Genomic DNA, 27,770 nt, shown 5'->3' on the forward strand with positions numbered 1-27,770 from the left:
GTCTAAACCTTAGTACCATAATAGCTTAGATGTAAAATAAAATACCAATATTTTCCTCCACTAATAACAGACATGCAGAAAAAAAGCAAACATCAGAGGCAAGAGGAGTCCATTTTTCTCCTCTCTTTGGAGAAAACGTTTTAGATTTAAAAAAAAAAAAACAACTTTACCTTTGTTTGGAAGGACATTATGCATGCCTGTACTTGAATTTTTATGTTAAAACAACTTGTAATAAGTATAACATCTTCTGGCGAAACACAGCATTTAATCCTAGTTACAGGTGGTCTTTGCTGAAAAGAGCATAAACCCAATGGAAAATGGTATTAGGAAGTGCTTAAAAGAACAGGACAGTTTTTGGCTCATGCAGCACTTGTATATTAAACTCACATATACTTTTTATATTCTTCAGAATGAATTTCACATTCTACCAGTAAGGTCTTCATAGGGCATTTACTGTTACTTCACAGAATGCCCAACATTTCTATTAGGTAAAATTAAAGGTAAAACAGTTTACAATAAAAGTATCTTTAGAGTTCTTTCACTAGCAATTTTATCATTACCTGATGAAATAAAAATTAATCTTTCAGTAAAACCAATTGATGTAAGAGATACATACAATATCAAACTTCGTATTTTAAAAGAGTGTTATAAAACTGGACAGGCTTAGAGTGTAACGCTGCCCTTTGGAGGAGAAACTGGAGGCCTTAGCTGACTATCAGCGCTGCTGGGCCTAAGGCCATCTGCTCTCACAGACAGACACCATACGCGTTGAGAAGGCTGCACCAGAAGCCTATTTCGTGCTCACGAAATACCCGCAGTGGCTGTTTCTGGCACAAGGGCGGCTCTCCTTGCAGACTGTCTCCTAGGCTGCTTCTGTCCTGGGGCTCTGCCACCCCCAGGACCTCACTGTCCACCGTACCCAGCTCACGGAAGAGGAAATTACGTAAGGAAGGACACAAACGCTTACTATTCTTCTGGCCAGAAAGTGCCACATATTGCTCCATCGGCAAGTCTTTAGTGAGAACCGGTCAGGAGATGTGAGGGGAGGCAGGGCTGGGAGAGAGCCTCGAGCAGGGCAGCCGTGCCCCAGTGGCATCTGTACTGTGCAACAGGAGTACGGACTTTTCTGGACAGCTGTCCTGCCACATCGTCCTGCTGTCTCCGGCACGAAGACCAGAAAGACAGATTAGAGGGTTAGAACTTTCAGCCCCACCCACCGACCTCAGAAGGGGGGTGGGGGGCAGCAGATCAAGCTCTACAGAAGAAGATTGGATGAGCTTCCAGGTTGGCAAACACATCTAGGTCCTGGGAGGGTGACGTGCCCTGAGAGGCATGAAACCTTCATGTACCAGAATGTCCTACTTTGCCCTGTGCATCTCTTACATGTGGCTGTTCCTGAGCTGTTTCCTTGAAAATAAGTTGGTAATAGTAAGTAAAGCACTTTCCTGAGTTCTGTGATCTGTTCGAGCAAATTAGTGACACTGAGGAGGGGTTGGGGGGAACTCCAATTCATAGCCGGTCAGTTAGAAGTATGGGTGGCCCAGGACATGCAATTGCATCTGAAGTGGGGGCAGTCTTTTGGGACTGAATCCTTAAACCTGGAAACTGATAATAACGCCAGGTAGTTAGTGTTAGAATTGAATTGACTGCTAGGACACCTAGCTGGTGTCCACAGAGAATTGGTTATTGGTGTTAGAAAACACTCCACATACAAAACCCCCCTAATCTAAGAAAATCTAATCAAGGCAGACTTTATCCATTCAATCTAGAAGTTACCCACTGGCTGAAGAACACATTTTTTTCCTTTCTTTCTTTGTAGTTATTAATCTGTAATAGAGAAACCTTTCCAAAAGTTTTAATTAGGGGCCCCAATGTTCTGTTATCTGATGACATTCATTGATAAAGACGGAACAGTGAGTTCAGGGTCACAAAAGGAATCCCTGTAGTATGTTGGAGTTTGTCCTTTTGTTCTGGGCATTATACCACATATTTTACTTGCATGTGAAGTTTTTGTTTTTGTTTTTGTTTTTAAAGCAGAAAAGAGTATTGCTTAAGCACCAGTAAAGATAATAAAAAACACATAATTATTCCAGCACACTAGTCTTAGCACCAATTAATATCTTATAAGGTATGCATTTCTTTCACATCTAGCTAGAACGGTTTAAAGTTTTACTGTGAGAGCATTCAAGAATAGTTTATTTCAAAATAGAGTTTACAGGACAGGGTATCTTTTATTCAATTTTCACATAAAAAGAAAAAAAGTACACAGGGCACTAACTATAAGCACCACCACAATTAATTGGCCTCATCGTTCTATAAAGAAGAGGCAAGCAATGTATCATTTTAGTAACATTTTTTCCTGGTCTTTCACTTTCTGTATCCTCTTTTCTTGATTTCTGATCATTGAAGACATTGCTGAAAATGTTGATAAAACAAAGTTAGATTAGCAACATCTGCTCTGGCTTTAAATTCTATAATGTGCTTCTTAAAAGGTCAGCTTGCTACTATAGAATAGATACGTTCTGAGCTCAGGAAGTTCTTAAACATTTCAAAGTAGCATATTTTTGAAAAGACTGATATTAAATAGCTAAGGGTAAATCTTTACTCTTTCAGTTGTTTTAAATGAACATAATTATTATAGAGGTAAGACATACTAACTGTAAATAATTTGAACCGCTCAGAAGGGCACAAAGAGAGACGAAGGTGAAGGTCAGTATTTGTCTCTGCTCCCCCAATCTGCTGAACCCCCCTCAGAGGCCATCACGGAAAACAGTTTGGTGAATATATTCGTGTGCACGCACACACGCACGTGCACACACACACACTTTGCTTTACACAAATGGAAATATGTGGTATGAGCTGTTCTGTAGCTTGCTTTATTCACCTAAAAAAAGTCAACATTTTTCCAGTTCAGCTCATGTTTTGTTATGACTGCACAGTATTCCATTATATGGATGTACCAACATGTTAGTAAATAAAATTTTAAAAAGTGGATTTCTCGTGCTTCTGACTATGGAATGAAACAGTCATGGGGATGACAGGTACAGCAAAGGGAATTATTGTCAGTGGTATAGTAATTGCGTTGTATGGTGGGTGACAGGATATTAGCCACACTTGTGGTGAGCACAGCATAAAGTACAGAGAAGTTGAATCTCTATGTCCTACACCCAACACTAATGTAACATTGTCAACTACACTTCAGTAGAAAAAGCTGCTTTCTCAGTGCAGAGGATCATAGGGGAAGGGAGGGAAAGCTGACTGGGAAGAAATCAGAGAGGGAGACAAACCATGAGAGACTCTTAACTCTAGGAAACAAGCTGGGAAGGGGGGTGGGGGGATGAGGTAACTGGGTGATGGGCATTAAGGGGGGCACGTGATAGAATGAGCACTGGGCATTACATGCAACTGACGGATTGTTGCACACTACATCAGAAACTAATAATGTACTATATGTTGGCTAATTGGATTTAAATAAAAAAGTTGCTTTCTTATTTTCATAAACAATGCTATTTGTAAACAGGCTTTTATGTGTTTGTACAATTTTCTCTTGAATTAATTGCTATAAGTGGAATTTCTGGGTCAAAACATATGTGCAATTTAAATTTTGATAAATGCTACCAAAATTCTCTCCAAAATATCTGTTTCATAATTTCCAAGAGACATTCCATCCAGACAATGCATCAAATAAAAAGGTCTTTTTATTTTTTAAACAGACACAACACGTCTCCCACTTAGGTTATTACATTATTATCCTGAGTGTATACTCAGATATATACTCAGAAATGAAGTCAAAATGTGAATAAAAACGGGGCCAATAAGATAATGCATCCTTTAAAAAAATCACAATAAACTTAAAATCAGATGTTTTTCTTGATGTATATACACAGGGATCTGGGATTATCAGAAGGGATTTGGAGTTTTCCCTAATAACAATTTGGTATAGCCTTAACATATTAAAAAAAAAAGTGGGCTTTGGAATCAGCAATCGCAGAGATCAAGTCCCAGCTCTACTACTCATTGTGTGACTTAGAACTTACTGACTGATTGTGATGTGATCTTCAGTTTCCTCCTTTTCAACTGACCTGATATTAGTACCCACCTCCCTGTGTTGTTGTGAGGCTCACATAAAGAAAATATAAGTCAAGCACAGAGTACAGCGCTTGGCACGTAGCTGGTAAGTGCTCAGTAAATACTAATAGCAGCTGTTATTTCTGTTATTATTAGTAAGGTTAAATTTACTTGAGGAGGAATTGTTCTTAGAAAAATATTTATTATTCTTCATTTAGCAACTTATATTCCCTAGGGACGGAAAGATGGACTAAGAATAACAAGTATACTCCAAAATTATTTCTGTCTGACAAAGGCTCCTGGATTCATGAATTTATACCAGAAAAGCATAAAACATGATAGCCCTCCCAAATCCATGGAACATATCCATAACCTCCCACATCCATGGGAACACCCACTTAGAACTTATGCCCCAAAAGTTGCCTCCCATCTGCAGAGTACGATAGTTTCTCAATCCAATAGCTTTAGTACATTTAAAAGTAGTTTCTCTTTTTTATTTAGTGATTCACTGGGTGGCACAGTCTCTTCTAGCCTATGCTAATTTAAATCCTGTGTAAAGGTGAAATCAGGTTATTTTGTCTTCTAGCTATCAACTGCAATCTTATCCTGACTACTGTCATACAAATGCTTGGTACAGACCTCACAGGGACAAGAAAGACAGTGTGTGGGAAAGTCTCATGTGAAAAACTGCTTGAAACGTGTGCTACTGAGGGTTGGTCAGCAGTGTTCTCGTCCCTATTAGATGACAGAGTAGAGTGGGGCTTAGGTGACCTGCCCGGGGTTGTACTTACTTACTTACTTACTTAATAATTAATTCAGGGATTACTCATGGCTAAGACCTTCATATTTTGACTAAGATTTCTGAATTGCTTATTCCATATCCTCTTCAGCGGCTCTATAGATAGGAGGCTTAACCTGAAGGGAAGGTGAGTACTCTTTTGAGCAAGGAAGATCTCTCTGAAATGTACACAGTACCTTGGTTCTTCATCTGTAAATCTTCTACCAGAGTTTGCAAGCTTTCCAGTCTGTTCTGAAGCTTCCTGCATGTTTTTCCTGTTGTTTCTATTGGCTGAGACTGTGAAGCTATTAGAAAATTGCTTAGATGTGATATTAAAAGTCTGTTGGGTATTTTAGAAATCTTCCAATTACAGGTTAAACAACCTTTCCTTTAAAATAATGGAAACTTTAAAACACTATTTAAAAATAAAGAAGTGTTTTATCTAAATACTGCAATACTAGCTTATTTCATTGTTTCAAACCAATCTGATTTATTATTATTTAACTACATAGCATTAAATGGGATGAGTGAGAGGAATACTTTAAATTTAATGATACGTTCTGCATTATAAATGACAGCTTTCCATACCAAACCTGAGTAGCTCCGTTAACTTAGGGTTTGGAAGAGCAAGATTTAATACTGACACTGGCAACAGTTTTGAATGTGCATGAGACCAAGTGCCCGTGTTGGTGGCTGTGCCCTGAGTGAGGACAGTGTTATATGGTGGGGGCAAGGGTGCGGACGCTGACATGGCCGCAGTGAGCCTAGAATGAACGTGGCACTGGCAGGTGAAGGGGGCTAGAAGCATGTCAGCTAAACTCTAATAAGTGTGCTCAGTTTTGCCAATCTCTAAAAAGATTGACTGGCAATCTTGAAGTTTTAATTTTGATCTTAGTCCCTGACTTGCTGTATAATCTTGAAAATATTTTTTGGTGGCTCATTTTCCTATCAAAAAAAGCCCCTTTTCTGTGCAGATATTAGTATTAAAGGCAATCATCTAAGAATTATTCTAGTTCAAGAGGACGAAAAACAGTTCCCGAGATAGTTTTCACATAAATAATATATGGTGTTTGATGAGTATCTGACAATAGAAAAAAATGCCATGCTATTAGGTAATCACAAATTAATAATGAGGTGACCAGAAGTATTGTTCTACTCCTGCAAGTCCCTGCTCTAATAAAGAACTTGCTGCTCTAAAGTTTTTAAAAATACTAAAGGATAACTTAGAAACGTAAGAGACGAAGGAGGACAAAATGCAGAAAAAAGATGGTAAAAAAGAAAATGTATTAACATCTGTGATTAGGTTGTGGTTTTCGTATTTTGGGGGGAATCTAGAAATGTGTGAGGCAGAGAATTCCTAAAGACTACAAGCTGCCTGAGCAGTGATGCAACCGTTTGCGCAGTTTAGCCCTCGTCAAAGGGGATGCTGCTGAGAGCACTGCGGTTGCCTGCGCTGCTGTCATAGACGGAAAAACATTTCACATTCAATTCAACATATACATACATCTATCTAACGTCCACTTAAATCTAACTCAAACCATTTTTCTCATCTGTCTGAGCAAATAACAAATGAACTTAAAAATTTAAAAATGAGAACATTTTGACAAGTTTGTATGATTGATACTTGCACTTACAAAGGCTGAGACTGAAGAGAGCCATGGTTTTAAAGAACGTAAATAAGATAAGTCACAGCATTTATAAAAAAAAGACCCAAATTATAGTAAAATGGGGGGGGAAGTTAATTACTCATGTCAGAGAAAGAAAGAGAAAATATTCACATATAATATTTCTGCATATTTATTAAGGTGTGTGAGTGTGTGTGTGTGTGTGTGTGCACACGTGCACACACAATAGCGGTTTTATTTAAATAAGACTCACTTAAGTTACACAGCATCAGTTAGAGCTTGCACATAAGAACATCATGTAAAATCTTATTAATTCTGATTATGGAAAAGAACTTTCAATTCACCAGAGCAGGAAATCAATTAATCTCATCAGTGATACCAAACCATTCTTACCTTTAACAGGATCAGGTGAATGAACAGGTTTGGTGGATCTATATTGTGATGTGGAACCCACTGAATCTTCAACTGAACTAGTTAGGAGTGAGTGAACTGGAGACTTCTTAGGAGAAGAATGGAATGAACGAGAAGCTGAATTTTTCACAGATGGACTTGCTAAAATTTGGCAAGAACAAAAGTAAAGGACAGAATTAACTAAAAATAGTATAGTGCGCCTCTTAAAAAGTCAAACTTTCATGAGAAAATGTTCCCAAACAGTTCCTGCAGAAAAACAGGAACTGAGAGAATATATCACCAGCAGATTTCCATTAAAGGAAAAATTCAAGGCATAAGAGTAAAATGATACCAGATAGAAAGTAAAGTATAAATATGTGGGTATATCTAAATGGATATTAGCTATAAAAACAATGCAAATTATCCACTGTGGTATTCACCTTTATAATTAAAATACATATGTGACAACAATTGTATGTAATTTGAAAGGATAGTGAATGGAATTAACATGCTCTAAAGTACTCCCAACACAGGCAAAAAAGTAAAAGCACTCATTTAATCTAATATGTTGTAGTCTCTTGTAATTATTAAAACCACAGTAAAAACATGTAAGTGAAGTAAAAAGCATTAACTTCAAATAAATGCTCTTTTTCTTCAAAATATTAGTTTGTAAAGATTTCTCACAAGTTAAAGATTATTTAAAAATTAAGAATTTGCATTTATTTTATTTAAAATTATTGTTTTGATTTTAGATATAGATTGACAATCTTCCATTAAAAACAAGAAACCACGGAAACTTATCTTTCTCCTATCTCTTTTACTTCACACCTCATTTTTCCCTATTTACGTTATTATTGTCCAGATTTATAGCTAAACTTCTGTTGAATAACTATCATTTTCAGTTTCATTCTTTCCCCCATTCATTTTATTCTCTTCTATAGGAAGACCAATTATAACTTCCAAATCTAATACACTCTCTGTAATTATTTTTCATCTTTCTTTTGTGTAATTTTCTCTAGGAAGTCCATCAAGTTTATGTGATTTCAGTCATGCCTATCCTATTTATATTTTCCCTAGGGCTTTCCCCTGTAATGACTTTATTATTCTTTTCCATTTCTAGTCTGTTATGCCATTTTGTTTTTCAACAGATTCTGGTATCTTCCATTTTCTTCCTTGATCTCCCTATTTTATAGACAGGATTATACGCCTTTGGAAATTATGAAAAGAACCATCTGTCTCCATTCTTTTTTCTCTTTTCATCCATTCAATAAATATTTGCTGAGCACCTGCTATGTGCCTGGGATATATCAGGAAACCAAACAATTAAAGACATTTGCCCTCGTGCAGCTTTTGTCTAGCAGGAGGTGACACAGTCATCTTTATGAACAACATAAATTAGTAATTTACATATTAAAAAAATACTAAGTGTGATTTTAAAAAAGAAACAGGGTGACTGGGAGAATGGCAGAGTTACAATTTTTACAGAAGGTGGTAAGAGTAGTCTCACTGGGTAAGTGACACCTAAGCAATGGCTTTAACGGAGCTGAGGGATTAAGCAACATGCAAGGAACAGTGGTGTAAAAGCCTTAGTATAGAAGCTGCCTGGCATGTTCAAGGAACAATTCAAGGGAGGATGAAGCAGAGTGATGAGGGTGGGGGGTGGAGAGGAGGAGGAGGAAGCGAGCCTGGAGAGTTAATGGGGACTTATAGGCTACTGTAATACCTGCCTTCTACTCTCATGGAAATGAGGAGCCACTGGAATTTTAGACAGGCCCAATTTCTGTACTTTCAGTGAATACTCACCTGTGGATGGGAATGTAAAGCAACTAGATGGATCTTCCAAGTCTCCTGCGTGTAATGTGACGGGCTCTCTGGAAGCATAAGGATGGTCATGCAAACATTCCATTCCACAAACACAGTGTCAAGATTTATGGACAGAAGCAAGCTAACACACATAAAAGTGATAACTTAAAATATAAACTAAAGATGGCAGTTACGATCCTAAAGTGCAGAAATCCTAAAATACCCTAAGAGGGAGATCCAAAGTTACATTATCTTTATGCCTTCAGGACCCATGAACATTTTGCAGAACAGAAATGTAATAATATTGGTTAGAAGATTCATTTTTTGTAATAATAGCTATAAAACCCAAATATTTCTCTCATGGATTCCAAGAGACACAATCCTAGTAACTTATTAAAAAAAAAAAAAAAAAGACAAAAAAAGGAACCTCTCTTGGCAACAGTAGCATTACTTTACAAAACTATCAGACTTATTTAAATCAACAAGTTGAAATCAACCACACTGTTCTCTGTGGTCTGGGTAATGGTGTAAGAATAGGATGGTAGTGGTTCCTTTGAAGGGGGTTTGTGATGTCAACACTGCTTTCATTATAATACTACTAAGATATTATCTGCTTTTTAATGTTCAGTCCCTCACAAGTATACAGTGGAGTTTCCCAGAGGCTCCACGGTATCTGATGTCACAACAGATTACAGGCAGGTGCAGATATGAGAATCCAGCTGTCTTTTATTAAGCCACACGTTAAATTGTAAAACAATGCCTTCCCCAAAATTTTTTGTTTGGACAAAGTTATTTTTTATAATAAAGTGCCATTATGTTAACATGTAATAAACTTAGTTATTTCTAAATGTATATCACAATGTTTTAAATTTTTAAAATGCTTAATATAAAAACTTATTTTCCAATACTTAGAATAGCAATAGAAATGACCTACACAAACAGAAGTTCTTAGGAATCTTCAATATTTGTGACTACAAAGGAGGCCTGAGACCAAAAAGTTTGAGGATAGCTGTATTAGGAGAAAAGCTGTGGAAAGGAAGGCTGTGGCTATATTATGCATAGCCTTAATTCTCAGGGCAGATTGTTTCTGCTGCAGTAGGCAGTGGGGTGCCTTTGAAGGTTTTGGGGCTGGGAAACAGACATAGTCTGAGGTGTGCTTTAGGCAGATCAATTTGAAAATGATATACAGAAGTGACTGGAACGTGCAAGAGACTGGAGATTTCAAAACATCCACGCTAAACACTGTCAAGGCCACCACAAGAGCCTAATGAGAAAGGGAGCGAGGCCTAAAGCAGTGTGGCAGGCTGAAGCATGGCCGCCATGTATATCTGCTTCTGAACACCCAGAGCCGACGAGTGTTACAGAGACTCTGCATATGTGATGAAATCAAGGGTCTTGAGATGGGGAGATTATCCTGGGTTATCCGGGAGGTTATCCCAAGCATTTATAAGGGGAGGAAGGGGGAGATTTCATTCGGAAGCGAGAAGACAATGTGGCAATCTCAGCAGAGAGACTTGAAGATGCTATGCTATGCTGCTCTCTGCAGATGAAGGGAGAAGCCATGAGCCAGAGTGCAAGGAATGAAGCTCTAGAAGCTGGAAAAAGGTAAGGAGATGGATTAACCCCAAGAGCTTCTGGAGGGAGTGTGGCCCTGCCAACATCGTGACTTGTCCCAATGGAACTGACTGAGGACTTTCAGCCTCCTTGGAAATGTAATTTGTGTTGTTTTAAGCCACTAATTTTGTTACAGTAGCCATAGAGAATTAATACAGAGGGGTTTGAGAGGATGTACAAAGAAGAAAATGGATTTGAGAACTGCTTTAGAGTCAAAATTAATAAGATTTAGTGACTAGAGAAACGAGACAAAGGAGAAAGAAGAATCAAAGATAATGTTAAGAGTTTAAGCAGAGGTGCCCTGAAAATCAGGGTGCCATTTACAGAAACAGAAGATGAGATGGGGGGGAAGGTTTTGTGGAATGATGGCCTTTGCTTCGTCTTGGTCATTATGATCTTCAGGTCAGTATGTTTCAGCTCCTGAAATATCCATATAGAGATGTGTAAAAGGGAGCTAGATGTTTTGAAGCCTTTATTGGAAACCTCCCTTAGGACATAATGTTGCTCATTGTTATAATAACATAACAAAATAAGAAAAGTCAATTCTCTACAAAACTTCTGAGAGATGTGGCTCTCAGAGTAATTCAAGCACAAATCCACATACAGAAGTGCTCATGTCTTTAATTTTTTATTCTGTTCCAGGTATATGGACTATATTGATTTAACTTAAAAGGTTGCAGAAGTTTCTAAATGAAGAAACGTTGCCATAAGATATTGAGTAAAGCAAAGATGCCGCAATGACAGTGAAATGTTGTAGTAAAACAGCAACGGTGGTATTCTTTCTCATTTTTTTACGTGTGAGTTTTAAAAATGACCAATTTGCCACAGTAGAGAGCATTCAAGTGCTTCCTTAATTTTCTAGTATGATTCATACTTTTCAGAGCTTCTATAAAATATCTGAAAACCTCTTCTTCCTGGGGCGCCTGGGCAGCTCAGTCAGTAAAAGGTCCGACTCTTGGTTTGGGCTCAGGTCATTATCTCAGGGTCATGAGATCGACTCCCGCCTCAGGCTCCACTATCAGCGGGGAGTCTGCTTCAAATTCTCTCTCCCTATCCCCCACCCCGCTCCCATACGTGCGTGCTCTCTTTCAAATAAATAAAATCTTAAAAAAAAAAAAAAAGAAAGAAAGAAAGAAAACCTCTTCTTCCCATTTGAACACAGGAAGGGGCCAGGTCCAGCTTTTCCTCCCCAATCTCTCTCTTCACAAACACATCATTGCTGAAAGAAACAGGTTTTTCTGGTCATAGAAAAACTAGAGCAGAGCGTCACACATTTTAGGGGAGTAGCCCCTCTGTGCTCCATGCCTAGGATTGGGCTCTTTCCCAGGGAGCTCGGTCTAGGTACACAGATGTGGTCACACACCTGAGCTCAGGGGGCAGCAAGACCTGAGTTCAAATGTGACTCCACTGTTTACAAGCTGTATGACTCTGGCAAGTTGCTTAAGCAATCTGAGTCTTCATTTCTAATTCATATATGGACATAATAATGCCTAAGTCAAAGATTAAGTTAGATGGACTAAATAAGTCTAAAGCATCCAGAAAATGTAAAAATAAAAATATGCAGTAGATAGCTATAGATATTATTAATAGGTTCTATGTAGTGTCACACACCTAGGGGAGAAGAAAATCAAAACTCATTTAAAAGAAAGATATATTTTAATCAAAAACTAATGATGTAATATATGGTGATTAACATAACAATAAAAATTAAAAAAAATAAAAGAAAGATATATTTTAGAAAGATTCAAGTTTATTGTATATATTGATCAAGCAGTGGAGACAGTAAGAAAATATTTATAATACTGTCTTAATTCATTCACTAAACAAATGTTTACTGAATGACTACCCTGGTGCTGAATATACAGCAATGAATTAGCCTCCACCTAACAGGATTCAAACAGAATTCATTTTCATAGTCTTAGGATATAAGAAAGGCTCTGATATCTCTATTTTTTTTTAGGTGGTGAAAATAGAAAAGATAAAAGTAAGGGTTTTTTTTCCAGGCAGTCAGTCAATAAACAGATGTTAAAACTGTAAGCCCATGTCTGTCTTGCCCACTGTTACATTCTACAGACCTAGCGTGGAGTGTGGCATGTAATGGGCAGCTAACTATCTACTGAATTAATGAGTAAAGAGTAGAAATGGGGACTCATACAGTCAGGGACTGGTAAGATCATTTCTTACCTGCTGAGAGTATCACTGGATTTGCTACCTTCAGTGGAGTCCCTTAATGAGTTGTTGCTTCTGTTGGCAGAAGGGTGGGAGAAACAAAGAGTACACAGTGTTATTTTTACTTAATGATAAAAGTACCTGTTCCTCTGAACACTGCTTTTACACCAACGCTGATTCAAAGAGTGAGACTGGGGCACTGGCTCTTCCAGGTGGAGAAACAATGTGAAGAATAGCTTGAAGACGAAAGGGAACCAGGAGTAGTCTGTTTTGGTTAGAGCACACTATGGGAGTAAAGCGGGCTGGTGACAAGTTAGGGAGCTCCCTCAACTTCAGACTGAGAGACCAGGTCACTAACACAGCAGACAGTGAGGAGCTGATGAAGGCCTGAGAGCAATGTCCTCTGGGTCTTACATGGATAACAGATTATATTAGCTTTTCCTTCTTGGCTAAAAATAAAAGAGGTTGTCTCTGTTGAGGGGTTATGGATTTCATTTCTTTATGCTCTTTTTAGGACTTCATTTAAAAACTTAGCTCTTCAATTACTGAGGAAAATGGGATTGTTCTCTGTGGGGTTCTTATAATCCTGTATTGAGGTTGTTAGACTTTCCTTCTGGACTACCTTCCTCTCAAAAGTTAGGTAAGCCATTATAAATGAGTGGGAAATGTAGAAAAAGTCTTCCATTTTTGTATGGCATACCATGTAAATATCTTCCTATGGGTAAACAGCAGCAAAATTTAAAATAAGCCAAAAAGATTCCTGTTGATTTCTAGAAAATACATTATACTGAAATCCGCTTTAGTTTTAGTTAATGCAACAGCTTTCCTTCAATGCCCAAATGCCCATTGATTCCCATGTAAACTGTCCAGACTTCCCAAATTACCTGGAAACACAAAAAATTCTTAGACAATTAATTAGATCAGGATCTCAGATTCTTCTTACCTAAGGCATCTCTCTAATCTCAGGCTTGATTCAGTAATGCAACTTCTTACTCTATCATCTCTATATAGATAAATATAACTCTCAGTTACTTATACAAAGAACAATTTCCAGATTCCATGTATTTTTAGAATAATCCATTGCTCTTTAAAGCACAACAGTAGATTTTAGGCCTCCAAGCAAATTTTGTAGAAAGCTGTCCCTGGAATTCATCAACTCAGAAATGCTTTCATAGACCCTTAAAATCTTTAGGCCGAGTTTAGGCTTTGGTGACAAGGTCATTTGTAGGATTATAGCAAATTAACATACATTCTTTAAAGGCAGGGACCAAATATGTTCATGTTCAATACAGTCCAATATAATTTAAGCCCACGATTAGTGGCTAAAGTGATGGAAATCATCTGACCAGAGAAATCATAGTAATCTTTGTGGAATGATTAGTGCTGGGAGCCAGGGGCTCTAACTTTTACTTTTGGCTTTGCCTCTTTGCTTTATAGGAGAAGGCAAATCAATCTATGCCTAAATTTACTCATCTGTCAAATGACCTTAATAATCAATACTGCCCTGGCTTAGAAGGCCTATTATAGAGTTCCCATAAAAACGAAAGTGCTTTGCACATATATGCATTCCTCACTGGGGTGGCCAATGGAATGTTTCCGACATGTGATTCAGACAATGCAATGTTATGCTATGTAACTGGGCTGCACTTACTATTTTGCTATAACTATTAATATTATTAATAAACATTAAATAAATTCAGCTAATATTTAGCCACTTCAGGTTAACATATACTAACTGAACATCTTAAAAACTGGAGATTGTTTATATATAAGTATTATTTCGGAGAGTATTACTTTTAGGTATTTGTCATATAACCAGAAAATGAATATTACAACAGGTTGTTGTAATACTAACAGCTAGTATATAATTAGAATTATAATACTAAAAATATAGTGTGTACTGTATGAAAATGCTTTGTTAATTTAATAATAACACACAATAAAATTTTAAAACAGTATTTGAGAAGAATATGAGAATCTCATTGATTTCTGCAGGTATATACAGGGAAGGGCTGGTGAACTGATTGAATCTTGTTTGGGTGTGATCTTTTATTAATTTGGTATATGTCATTGGCATGAATACCTAGAGAACCAAGGACTCTCCTACTAGATTATATCTGGAGAGTCATGTAATTCTCAACGGTTCTAGTTTAGCTCTACCATTGAACTGTGTGGCTGCAGGCAAGTCAGCCTTTTGAAACTTATGTTTTTCTCATTTTTAAGATGGGCTAAATAAATCCTGCCCTGTCTTGTTTCAAACAGTTGTTATGATAATCAAATAAGATTATGGATGTAAAATCTGTCGGGACCTATAAATTATGAATGTAACTTTGGGTAACACCTTGCTTTGACACCTTCTTTCTGAACAGAATAACTGTATTATTTGCTCTTGATATCAAGTTATTTGACTTTTGCTTAGTTCCTCCACTTTCATATTGTTTTCCCTGGTAGGTCAGGTCGTCTCCGAAGTTAGTTAAACCTCCCCCTCCCACAGGGAACCACGCTGAGAGAAGCTCTCCCGTCCCACAGTACACCCAGGCTCACACAGCCACGTAGGAGACCCCCAGGGATGGTGTTCTCCCTTCCTCTTCGGGCTTGCCCAGAGGCACAGCTGGTTCCTCGTTGATCACACTTCTCAACTCTTGGAGAAGCTGTTTCAAGTCCCTTGTTGGATCTTCCTTCAATATGTTAGGTTTCATAGAGTGCTGTATTAAAACAATTTACAAAACAAACACCTTAGTTTTTTTTTTTAGATTTGTATGCTATTTCCTATTGTAAAATTAATTCAGCTGGTAAATAGAAATTATGGAGGAGAAAGAAGAAAAAACAAAAATCACCTATAATCTTATTAATCTCAGGGATAATCAATAACAACCAATCAATAATCAACACAGTGCTGTATCTAATTTATAAATGTGTGTATACTTCTTTATATATCCATATTTATAAATTAGAGGATACACACATAGGATCAAACCATACACATCTATTTTTAAATCATTTTTTTAAAAAATTTTAACGATGGAGTATGAATACTATACTATGTCATTAAATATTTACAACTATGTCCAGGCAAAATAATTCCAGTACTTTTTAAGGGCTGAATTTTATAAAGCTACAGAACTTTAGAAGTAAGGAACTCTTTAGAGATGAATTAATTTACTCCCCATTTTACTTATGAGGAAAGAGACCCTCAATATTTTCAAATTGGGTTAGTTGGTATTTGAGAATAATTTTAAATGATTTTCAGATATATAAGTATTCCCTGATGAATATTTATAATAAAAATTATAGATGTTCCCAATAGGCACCTCAAAAGGGGAAACCAACTGATAGTTAGCAGTTGCTCTGGTGAGCAGGTAGTCTTAGTTGGAGGACACTCACGGCTAGAAAGTCATCAATCATCATCAAGTTATTTTAGCTGGAGGTGTCTGTCCCAATGTAGAGTTAAACCTGCCATATACATTGGTTGTTGAATGAACATTGGTTTTGCTTTTCTAGGGTCTATGCCAAACAAGTGTTGATGTTATTGATATAATCCTCACATTCCCCTTCCCTTCCTAACCCTGTGGACAAACCACAGATAACATTCAGCTGAAGATGTCAAGAGTTCTGACTGACTGAATGTGTGGGTAAGTATGGTCTTTCCAGTTTATTGATGGAAATTGCCAAGAGTTCAGAGTTTCGTAAGTTAGACTCCATTTAATTATTAAGTTTGGCTCCAGTAATTTAAAATACATAAACACATGAACAATTTTTTAATAGACTTCATTTTTAAAAATTTATTTTGATTTTTTTTAAAGATTTTATTTATTTATTTGACAGAGAGAGACAGCGAGAGAGGGAACACAAGCAGGGGGAGTGGGAGAGGGAGAAGCAGACTTCCCACAGAGCAGGGAGCCTGATGCGGGGCTCGATCCCAGGACCCTGGGATCATGACCTGAGCCGAAGGCAGCTGCTTAACGACTGAGCCACCCAGGTGCCCCAATGATAAGAGACTCTTAATGATAGAGAACAAACGGGGGCTTGCTGGAGGGAGGTGGGCGGGGGATGGGCTAGATGGGTGATAAGTATTAAAGAGGCCACTTGTGATGAGCACTGGATGTTATAGGTAAGTGATGAATCACTAAATTCTACTCCTGAAACTGAGATTACACTGTATGTTAACTAACTAGAATTTAAATAAAAATTTGAAATAATAAAAAAAGGTTGAAAAGCATTGAATTCCAACATTCACTTAGCAAATAATCATAATCAGCCCTATGACATTCTCATATTATGACTTCATCCTAATACTTTTAAGAACTGTTGAAATGTGTGTTGCTCCTCCAATTAAAATGTAAGCTGCTTTATAGAGGCAAGGACTTGATTTGATTATCACTCTTTTTATACTCCTTTACAAATAAGCTACACTTGGCTTGGGTATGAAATCACAAAAATATCAAGGTTGGAGGGGTCTTGAAGATCATTTGGTTCTAGTCTAATCTCCAAACGGAAGTGATGATAAATTTCCTCTATGGCACCCTAGCAATAGACTTATCTGGCCTTTGAATGATCACCAAAAACCAAGGACGGCAGTTTAATTTTCATACACCTTTAATCTTTTGAGAGAAAGACTTACTAAACTGAATCTCCTCCATACAACTTATATCCCTGGTCATCTTTTACCCTCTAGAGTCATAGGGAACAAGTGGAACATAACCCTTTAGAAACAGATACTTATTTTATCCCTTCACCCTCCACTTTGTAACACACACTGCATGCTAAATCTCCTCAAGCCATCTACTCTTTTCACGTGGCATGGGCTCACCATTTCTCACCACTCTGGTAGTGTCTCTTTTGACAGACTGCTTAATCAGTGATTCTCCCTGCCTAAACATTGAAACACAAAGTTCAGGGAGAGTCTGGCCAGAGAGCAGTGTGGAGAACTGTCCCCCTCTTGGATCTGGATGCTATCTTTTAAAACCTTTTTCGGCTGCCGCATAATACTGCTGACTCAGACCGAGCAGGCAGTCAACTGAGGCTCCCTAGGCCCTTACTGATAAGCCACATCTCCCATATGCTGCACTTTGTATTTTTGTGTATTTAGTACCAAGTTCTAGACGACATTTATTCTAACCCAACTTTCTCTTCATAGACTTGGCTCATCATTCCGAACAAACAGAAGCACCATTTATCTGTGCTTGCCATGCATCAGGCATTCTACATATTATCTCATCTGAACTTTAATTTTCAAACCAGCCAATAAGGTAGAAATAATGGCTTCCATTTTAGAAAAGAGAAAACCAAGGCACAGAGAGGTTAAATAATTTGGTCAAAATTATGCAAGGAGTAAATGGCAAAACTGGAATAAAGATGATCATTTGTCTGACTTGAGAGCCCATGATCTTTCCACTGTGGTACAGTGACTGATTCTCACTGGATAAATTCATTAGGAAATGTGATCGGCATGCTATGAAGTATCCAAATTTAAGATCACAAAATTACAGAATATGGGGAAAGATTAAATAATATAGTTGAGCAACTGGCCTCAACATAATTATAGTCGGGTTATTACTGAAAGTAATTCACAAATCACATGAGGGCAATTATCCTAAACTCAGAAGCCTTCAACAAGGATTGATTTATAAGTCAAATGCACCTTGGGAATCTTTAAAACCACTAAAGAGATAAGAACACCAATGCCAGGCGCATTCCCTAAACCCTCCAGGAGGGGAGAGGCAGGTGGTACAGTGGAAAAGGGCACAAGCTTCTGCACCCCCACTCTTTCACCATGGGATCCTGAGCAAGTTACCTTTCACACTTCAAGAAACTTTGCAGGACACCTACTATGTGCCAGACACTCCATTAGAAACTGAAGTAAAGTGACAAATATATCTGGTCCCTGCCTGTGGAGACCATACAGATCATTACGGGAGGGAAATGCATGATGAACAGATAATTTCATAACAAGAGGAACGCTTACTTTAATCTCCATTTCCTTATCTGTAAAAAGGAGGAAAATACCTCTTACTTTACAAGGAGGGTATAAGAAACAAGATTACTTAATGTGTGCACAGTAAGTACCAAGAAAGGCTGTTTCCCCCCATCACTCTCCCCTTAGTATAGAAATTTATAGAAACCTATTTTATATGCTCTATATTTGCTGATCTAGAATCACCAGAAAGGTACTATAACTTATAGTGCAGCATGTTAGTACCTGGGTAGAGCCACTACTAAGAAGTTATCAGGGTTAGCTGTGCATTCTAGCTACTATGCTCCCCTTGATATAAGTAGAGATATTATCATTCTTTCAAGTTGCAGGGGGAAAGTTACATGGTCACAGTCAGAAACTTATCTCCTTTTTGTTTTCAAATAGTTTTTTGAACAGCTTCTTGTAAGTGGGCGGGGGGGGGGGGGAGCATGTTCAATAGCTTACCTTTTTTTCTAGAACCCATATAGGGAGGAAAGCATTTACCTTCGTGGTTTTACACTAATACCTTCAACATTGACATTCAAAAAAAGGTAATATGGTGGCTCCAGAATTGAACCTACTATAAGCCTGGAAGAAGATAATTCTTTCTCTCTTGAGTCTTCTCAGTAAGGTTAGTATAAGTGAGCCATAGAAGGAAATACTAGGAACAGGATAAAACGGGATTCTAGAGGCCAAATTAAATCCCAGATAATTAAATATTTATGCAATAAGCAAAATAAATAGCTAATAAATTGGGGTAAAAGTGCAGAGTCTGAAAGTTACATCTCAGTAAATTTTATAACTACCACTTAAAGAAAATATTTCTTTGTTATGTGTTCAAATAATGAAGTCTATTATTTAAAAAGTATAATTACTTTTCTATGCAAACAACATTGTTACACTGTTACTTTTAACTAAAGGAAAGGTGAACTTGACACAATTATAACAAATGCTAACCATTTAACAACAAAATGATATTTGTTGAGCTGTGTGGGGGGGGGGTGGGGGGATGGGCAGTGTGCATACATATGTCCTGCAATATGTAAAGGATTTTGCTACATGCGGAGGTGTCAGAACTACCTCCAGATATTACATACATTTAGGCTCAAACCAAGGAATCTGAAGGCTGTGGCAAAGATCCCCTAGAGGTTGTGGAACCAAAGCAGACACTGTCCTCATTTATCGGTAAACTTTAGACAATTTGGTTCCTTAGGGGTATCTTGTAGAGAAAAACCTCCAAGAAATATTAAGTATAAAAAAAGCAAGTTGTAAACCAATATGTATGGTATGAGTTCATTTATATTAAAAATCTCTACATGTATTTAGCTACTTTTACATTGAAGAACTACTGTATCAAAATTATAGGAGAGTGGTTACTTCTTGGGGGTGGAATGGGGAGGAGCACCTTGGTAAGCTAATTCTTGGGCTGGGCAATGTGTTCAGTTGTGTTCATTGTTATTTTAAACAGTCAAATAAATAAAGCCATGTAGGGATCAACCACAAGAGTGTGTCATACAACCAAGGATTATGACTAATTCAATTCTATGGACCAATTCTGTACAAGTTCAGTGTGTGAACCAGAAGTTTTCTTTAATACAAACACAGAAGAGGACAGAGAAAGGACATATAAATTATCTGGGAACTCTGAACAGCATGGCACAAACAGACTTGAGTACTAATCCTGGATCCTCTGTGTACTAGCTGTGGGACCCTGGGCAACTTTACCTCTCTAAAGTGCCCTATTCCTCATTTTAAAAATGGGGACAATACAATCTATCCTGCTGGATTAGTGTGAGGATTAGAAATAATGTATGTAAGGCAAATGGCCTATTGTCAGTATTAAATCAATAATTATTTTTTAATCAAGAGAGCAACTATTTTGATGAAAAATAATACAATTTTAAATTCCCAACTTGGCAAATTATGAAAGATTTCTTCTAGAGGACAAGGCCTCAAATGAGATTATACCATGCAAGAACATATTTCTGAGGAATTAATTGCTTAATATATATATTTTATAGACAACAAATTAATTCTTGAAGGGTCATTATAAAAAACCACTTATATTTTCTGAATATATATACATGTTTTGTTCTGATTATATAGGTATTAAATTTTCACTTAAAAATTAAAAAAAAAAATACATGATGAAAAAAAACCTGTGTGCCAGAAGATAAACCCTGTTTACACTTTAACATTTTGAGGTGTTTCTCTCTTGTCTTTTTGCAATGTATAAAATTACAGAATGAGTGGAGAGGACTGTTTCAGGCTTGGAAGACTTCAGTGAAGAGGAGTAAGTCTTTTTCCTTTTTTGCCTTACTCCAGCCACATTTGTTAGCTGATGCTTTGGGCCCCTCCAGGGTTGGGGACAAAAGGAAGGTGAGGAAAGCAGAGGAGGGAGGTGAGGCCCCCCTTGAGTGGTCCCTGGGGTGCTGTCTGGGGACTTCACTAGCAGGTGAGCTGGTTTATGAGCCCTGCCCAGCCCTGGTCTCCCAGCAGTTTATACCTTGATGAAGATCATGTGAGGTCCCTTTTAAAAATGGCCCTTCCTCTAGGGCCTATAAGTGCGCCATAGAAAGCACTCCACCGGTGGAGTGCCATGTGCCACCAAGGCTGTCCTCTTTTCTACTTTGCCGATTATAGAGAGGCACTTGACTATGAATTTTTCTTAAAAAGACTCAAAATCAAACCCCAGGGGACACTTGCCCAGCCCTGGAGGAGTATTCCCTGAAGCTCCTCCATCTCCACTTGAGGTGGGGGAGAGTGGGGGGACCACAGCATACTGGCAAGTCTCTTCTTCTTTTTTTTTTCTTTTTAATTTTATTATGTTATGTTAGTCACCATACAATACATCATTAGTTTTTGATGTAGTGTTCCACGATCCATTGTTTTCGTATAACACCCAGTGCTCCATGCAGTACGTGCCCTCCTTAATACCCATCACTGAGCTAACCAATCCCCCCTCCCCCCTCCCCTCTAAAACCCTGTTTGTTTCTCAGGTCCATAGTCTCTCATGGTTCATCTCTCCCTCCAATTCCCCCCCCCACCCATTTTTCCCTTCCTTCTCCTAATGTCCTCCATGCTATTCCTTATGTTCCACAAATAAGTGAAACCATATGATAATTGACTTTCTCTGCTTGACTTATTTCACTTAGCATAATCTCCTCCAGTCCCGTCCATGTTGATGTAAAAGTTGGGTATTCATCTTTTCTGATGGCTGAGTAATATTCCATTGTATATATGGACCACATCTTCTTTATCCATTCATCTATTGAAGGGCATCTACAGATAAAGGGCTGGTATCCAAGATCTATAAAGAACTTCTCAAACTCAACACCCAAAAAACAAATAATCAAGTCAAAAAGTGGGCAGAAGATATGAAAAGACACTTCTCTGAAGAAGACACACAAATGGCTAACAGACACATGAAAAAATGTTCATCATCATCAGCCATCAGGGAAATCCAAATCAAAACCACACTGAGATACTACCTTACACCAGTTAGAATGGCAAAAATGGACAGGGAAAGAAACAACAAATGTTGGAGAGGTTGTGGAGAAAGGGGAACCCTCTTACACTGTTGGTGGGAATGCAACTTGGTACAGCCACTTTGGAAATCAGTGTGGAGGTTCCTCAAAAATTTAAAAATAGAGCTACCCTATGGCCCAGCAATTGCACTACTGGGTATTTACCCCAAAGACACAGATGTAGTGAAAAGAAGGGCCATATGCACCCCAATGTTCATGGCAGCAATGTCCGCAATAGCCAAACTGTAGCAAGTCTCTTCTAAACACTTCTCTGTAGGCCTCGTCAACTCCTGGCCTTCCTTGTGAAGCCCTGAACTGACTAGCTAAAAGTAGTACAACTGGTTTCACAATCTTTTAGCTGGTGCTGCATAAGTGGTCTAGGACCTTGCTTTAGGGTGTCTATGTCTTATTCTGGCTTTGGGGCCTCAGGCAAAACGGAGAGACAGGCCATCTGTATATGTATACACTACTTTTTCATTGGATTTTTAGTCATTTGACGTACCATGAACGTTTTCCCCTCTAAACATTAGTTAAAACCATAACTGTTAATGGCTACACTGATGTTTCATAATTTTTAAATCAATGCCCTATTGTCAGTTATATTATTTCCAATTTTTGCTATTATAAATAATGTTCAGTGAATATCTTCATGTATTTACCTTTGTACCTATCTCTGATTATTTTCTGAAGACCAGTTTATAGAAATGATCTTACTGAATCCAAGGGCATTTTTAGGACTTCTGATAACTATCTTCTAGAGAAGTCCTAACAGTCCAATGCAGTATGTGAGGAGCTTGTTAGTTGTTGCCTCTGTCCTCACAACACGAAAAGAGCTGACCAAACTAACGATCAACAACTCTTCTTAAGTTCATCTGAGAAGTGAGGTCAATGGTAGAATCACAGCTTACTGGAGCAGAAGTCCAGGAGCAGAAACCCTTCATTTAAGCCAGTAATGGGGAGAAAAATTTTAATTGATGAACTGCTGGAGGCTCAGTGTGGACAAACGTAAGAGTTAAAAACTCCAGGTTGGGGCCACATACTTCTGTGAGTTTTACTTCCAGGAGCCCAACAGGTTCTTAAGGTGAAGGGTGGAGAAAAAATTCCCCGTGTTTCTGGCAGAATAGGGGAAAAGTATTTTGAAATATGTTCAGAGCATTCTGTTCTTAACAAATCCAGCCCTCAAAGGACACTATTAAACCAGAGCCCCTAACAGCTTGGGTCATACCAGAATCTGACCAAGTGGGCAGGGAAATACCCAACTCAGCAACTTCCTGTCTCACCTAAAGGTGGTGGGGGGGGGTGGGGGGGTAACAAAACTGAGAACTTGGGAGGGCCTCAGCCCAGTGGCACAGGCTCACTAAAAGACTGAGACCTAATCACAGGACTATATAGAATGCTTCCCCTCTCCCCACACCTTTATGACGCATGACTTCAATAAGGCTTCTGTAGAATAATGAGATTACAAAAAAAAAAAAAAATTGCATGTCAAAGACCTTATTTAAGAAGTCTCTAGGGAAACCCAAAGACAAAAGGGGAGAGAAAACAAGGACATCAGAGGACATTTTAGCCTTTGATGCCTATAGCTACAGCAAGCAGCACACATAGTTTAACCCCTAGCCAAATAAACACAAAACCCTCACACTAAAGTTCTATTTATCGCAGTTCTTTTTACCCAGTACATCATGTTCAGCTTTCAACAAAAAATTAAACTCATACTAAAAGGACAAAAAATGCAGTTGAAGAGACAGAGCCAGCATCAGAACCAGACTCAGATATGGCAGAGATTTTGGAATTATTAGACTAGGAATTTCATTATGATTAATATGCTAAGGGTTCTAATGGAAAAAGTGGACAACATGCAAAAACAGATAATGTAAGCAGAAAAACTGAAATTCTAAGGTGGAATCAAAAGGAAATTCTAGAAAAAAATTATAAAGAAATGAAGAAGGCCTTTGATAGGCTTATCAATAGACTGGACATGACCAAGAAAGTAATCAGTGAGCTTGAAGAAATGTGTTTTTCTTTTTTAAGGTTTTATTTGTTCATTTCAGAGAGAGTGAGAAAGAGAGCGAGAGAGAGTGAGAGAGAGCAGGTGAGCAGGGAGGGGCAGAGGGTAAGGGAGAGGTAGAAAGAATCTGCAACAGACTCTTCACTGAGCACAGAGCCTGACATGGGGCTCAATCCCACAACCATGAGATCATGACCAGAGCTGAAACCAAGAAACCAAGAGTTGGACGCTCAAGTGACTGAGCCACCCAGGTGCCTCACCTTGAAGAAATGTTAATGGAAACTTCTAAAACTGAAATGCAAAGAGAAAAAGAAATGAAGAAGATGGACGAGAATGTCTAAGAACGGTGGGACCACTGTAAGAGGTGTAACATACACATAATGGGGGTACCATAAGGAAAAGAGAAAGAGAAAGAAATAAAAGAAAGACGTAATAATGGCTGAGAATTTTCCAAGATTAATGACAGAACCAAGACACATATCCAGGAACATTATGAAACATCAAACAATACAGACACTAAAAAAATCTTCCCATAGGCATATCATATTCAAACTGCAGAAAATCAAAGAAAAAAAGTTTTTAAAGAAGCCAGAGGGGAAAAAACACAGAGTAGCAAGGATGAGTATTACATCAGATTTCTCTTCAGAAACCACACAAGCAAAAAGAGACTCGAGTGAAATATTTAAAATATTGAGATAAAACCCCCCCACCAATCTAGAACTATACTCTGCAAAATTATCCTTCAGAAATGAGGAAAAATAAGACTCTTAGACAAACAAAAATTGAGGGAATTTGTTATCAGTAGACCTGCCTTGCAAGAAATGTTAAAAGAAGTTCTTCCAAGGTGAAGAAAATGATATAGGTCAGAACCTCAGATTTACATAAAAAAAAGGAAGATCCTTAGAGAAGGAATAAGGGAAGGTAAAATAAAGAACTTTCTTTCTTTTTTTTTTTAAATGTGCAATGTTAAATGGTTCTATTTATTTATTTTTATAACATATAATGTATTGTTTTTTTCAGGGGTACAAGGGTTTCAGGGGTACAGGTCTGTGATTCATCAGTCTTACACAATTCACAGTGCTCACCATAGCACATACCTTCCCCAATGTCCATCACTCAGCCACCCCATCCCTCCCACCCTCCTCTACTCCAGCAACCCTCAGTGTGTTTCCTTAGATTAAGAGTCTCTTACTGTTTGTTTCCCTCTCTAGTTTCATCTTGTTTCATTTTTCCCTTCCTTCCCTAGAAGGTATTATGCTAAGCGAGATAAGTCAATCAGAGAAAAACAATTATCATATGATCTCACTGATATGTGGAATTTGAGAAACAAGGCAGAGGATAATAAAGAACTTTCTTTTAATTGCTCTAACAGTTTATTCAAATAATAATAGGAATAATGCATCCAATTATGTATACATAGTATAATAATAATATACACAAAATATATGTGTATATATACATGCTTAGGGATAAGTGAAATGAATGACCACAATGATACAAGGGACAAGAAGGAGGAAATATGACTATTTTGTTATTATAAGGTCCTTGTACTACCCATGACATGGTATAGTGTCATTTCAAAGTGGACTTGGATTAGTTGTAAATGCATACTGCAAACTCTAGGACAACCACTAAAAAAAGGAAAAAAGGAAATATAATTTATATGCTAACAAGGAGGAGAATATATTTTTAATTCCTCAAAACCACAAAAGGCAGAAAAAGAGTAAAATACAAAAATAGGAATAAAAACAAAAGCAATGACAAGAAAACAGTAACAAACATAATATTAATCTAGCTATATGAATAACGAATTTAAATATTGATGCTCCAAATATACCAATTAAAAGAGAGATTGTCAGGATGCAACAAAAAACAAGACAGACTATATGTTGTCTACAAGAAACCTACTTTAAATATAAAGACACATATAGATTAAAGTAAGGAGATGGAGAAAGAATATCATGCTAATACTAATAAAAAGAAAGCTGGAGTAGCTAACATTAATTTCAGACAGAGCAAACTTCAGAGCAAGGAAAAGAGGGGCATTACATAATGATAAAGGGATCAATTCTCCAAGAAGATATAACCATCCTTAATGTGTATGCACTTAGCAGCAGGGCATCAAAATATGTGAGGCAAAAACTGATAAAACTGCAAGGAGAGGGGCGCCTGGGTGGCTCAGTTGGTTAAGCACTGCCTTTGGCTCAGGTCACGATCCTGGAGTCCCGGGATCAAGTCCCGCATCGGGCTCCCTGCTCAGCAGGGAGTCTGCTTCTCCCTCTGACCCTCCCCCTCTCATGCTCTCTATCTCATTCTCTCTCTCAAATAAATAAATAAAATCTTTAAAAAAAAAAAAACTGCAAGGAGAGGGGGAGGAGCAAGATGGCGGAGGAGTAGGAGACCTGGATTTTGTCTGGTCCCAGGAAATCAGCTAGATACGGAGCAAACCATTCTGAACACCTACGAACTCAACAGGAGATCGAAGAAAAGAATAGCAACAACTCTCTGAACAGAAAAGCGACCACTTTCTGGAAGGTAGGACGTGCGGAGAAGTGAACCCGAGGTGATATTCGGGAAGATAGATGGTGGGGGAGGGGGCCTCCGTCGGCCACTTCTGGCAAGTGATAGAGCCGCGGAGCACAAAATCAGAACTTTCAGAAGTCGGCTCCGCTGAGGGACGTCGCTCCAGTGGCTAAGTAGGGGGTGGAACCCTCGCTGGGACAGTGGGGTCTCAGGACCCTCGGGGTCACAGGAAGACCGGGGGTGCCAGAGTGCGGCAGAGCTCCCAGGTATCGGAGTGGGGAAGCCGGCTGCAGAGACGGAGCCCAGGAGCGGGCTCTCAGCTTGGGGTTGCCATAAACCATGATTCATGGCACAGTCGGGCCACTGCTCTTCCAGCAGGGATCCAACAAGTGGCAGATCCGGGGAGATTCCCCTTCCTCCCCCGGGAGGAGCGGCGCAGGAGCGCACCGCAGGGATCTGCTGGGTTTGGAGACTCCACATGGGGTCGGGTGCCAGAGATAGAAACGCTCGGTCACAGGCCAGGTGAGCACGGAGTGTGGCGGAAGACCGGGGAGACGGGAGTGATTGACTGCTTTTCTCTGGGGGTGCACTGAGGAGTGGGGCCCCAAGTTCTCGGCTCCTCTGGGACGGAGATTAGGAGGCTGCCATTTTCACTCTCCTCCTCCAAAGCTGTACCGAAAGCTTGCAGGGAACAAAAGCTCCCGAGAGCAAACCCGAGCAGATTACTTAGCCCAGACCTGGCAAGGGTGGGGCAATTCCGCCTCCGGCAAAGACATTTGGGAACCACGGCAACAGGCCCCTCCCCCAGAAGATCAGCGAGAACAGCCAGCCAAGACCAAGTTTACCGATCAATGAGAACGGAGAACTCCAGAGCTAGGGGAATACTGCACATAGAATTTATGGCTTTTTTCCCATGATTCTTTAGTCTTTCAAAGTTAATTTTTTTAATTTTCTTTTTTTTCTTTTTCTACTTTTTAAAAAATTTTTTTTTCCCTTTTTCAACCAACATCTTATCAATCCCTTTTTTAAAAATCTTTTTTATTTTTCATTTTTAGAGTCATGTTCTATCCCTTCATTGTAGTTAGCCTTATTTTTTGTATATATATAAGTTATTCTCTCTTTAAAATTTTGGGATACAGTTTCTTCTAACAAACCAAAATATACCCTAAATCTCTAGTGTATGGCTTTGTTCTAGTCTCCTGCCTGATCACATTCTCTCTCTTTTGTTTTTATTTTAATTTCTCTTCTTTCTTTTTTCAACCAACTTCTTATCAATTCCTTTTATAAAATCTTTTATAATTTTCATCTTTAC

General features: G+C 38.4%; 1 protein-coding gene across 12 annotated transcripts in view; it reads right to left on the reverse strand.

Moving 5' to 3' along the window:
• Nucleotides 1-1,345: 1,345 nt before the first annotated feature.
• CCDC158 (coiled-coil domain containing 158) overlaps nt 1,346-27,770 on the reverse strand; it is a 98,811-nt gene continuing 72,386 nt past the window's right edge. For 10 of the 12 annotated variants that reach the window (XM_078068801.1, XM_078068795.1, XM_078068798.1 and 7 more), the window contains 6 exons: nt 14,992-15,152; nt 12,463-12,522; nt 8,665-8,732; nt 6,865-7,023; nt 5,044-5,151; nt 2,180-2,415 (listed from right to left, as the gene is read on the reverse strand). In XM_078068801.1, coding sequence (XP_077924927.1) covers nt 2,339-2,415; nt 5,044-5,151; nt 6,865-7,023; nt 8,665-8,732; nt 12,463-12,522; nt 14,992-15,152 — 633 coding nt within the window. In that variant the 3' untranslated portion in view covers nt 2,180-2,338. Of the gene's footprint in view, nt 1,606-2,179; nt 2,416-5,043; nt 5,152-6,864; nt 7,024-8,664; nt 8,733-12,462; nt 12,523-14,991; nt 15,153-27,770 lie in introns of those variants that run through there. The other 2 variants (XM_078068794.1, XM_078068796.1) reach the window with 2 other exon arrangements.

This window comes from Halichoerus grypus, chromosome 3 (genome assembly GCF_964656455.1).
Source record: "Halichoerus grypus chromosome 3, mHalGry1.hap1.1, whole genome shotgun sequence".
Lineage (NCBI taxonomy): Eukaryota > Metazoa > Chordata > Mammalia > Carnivora > Phocidae > Halichoerus > Halichoerus grypus.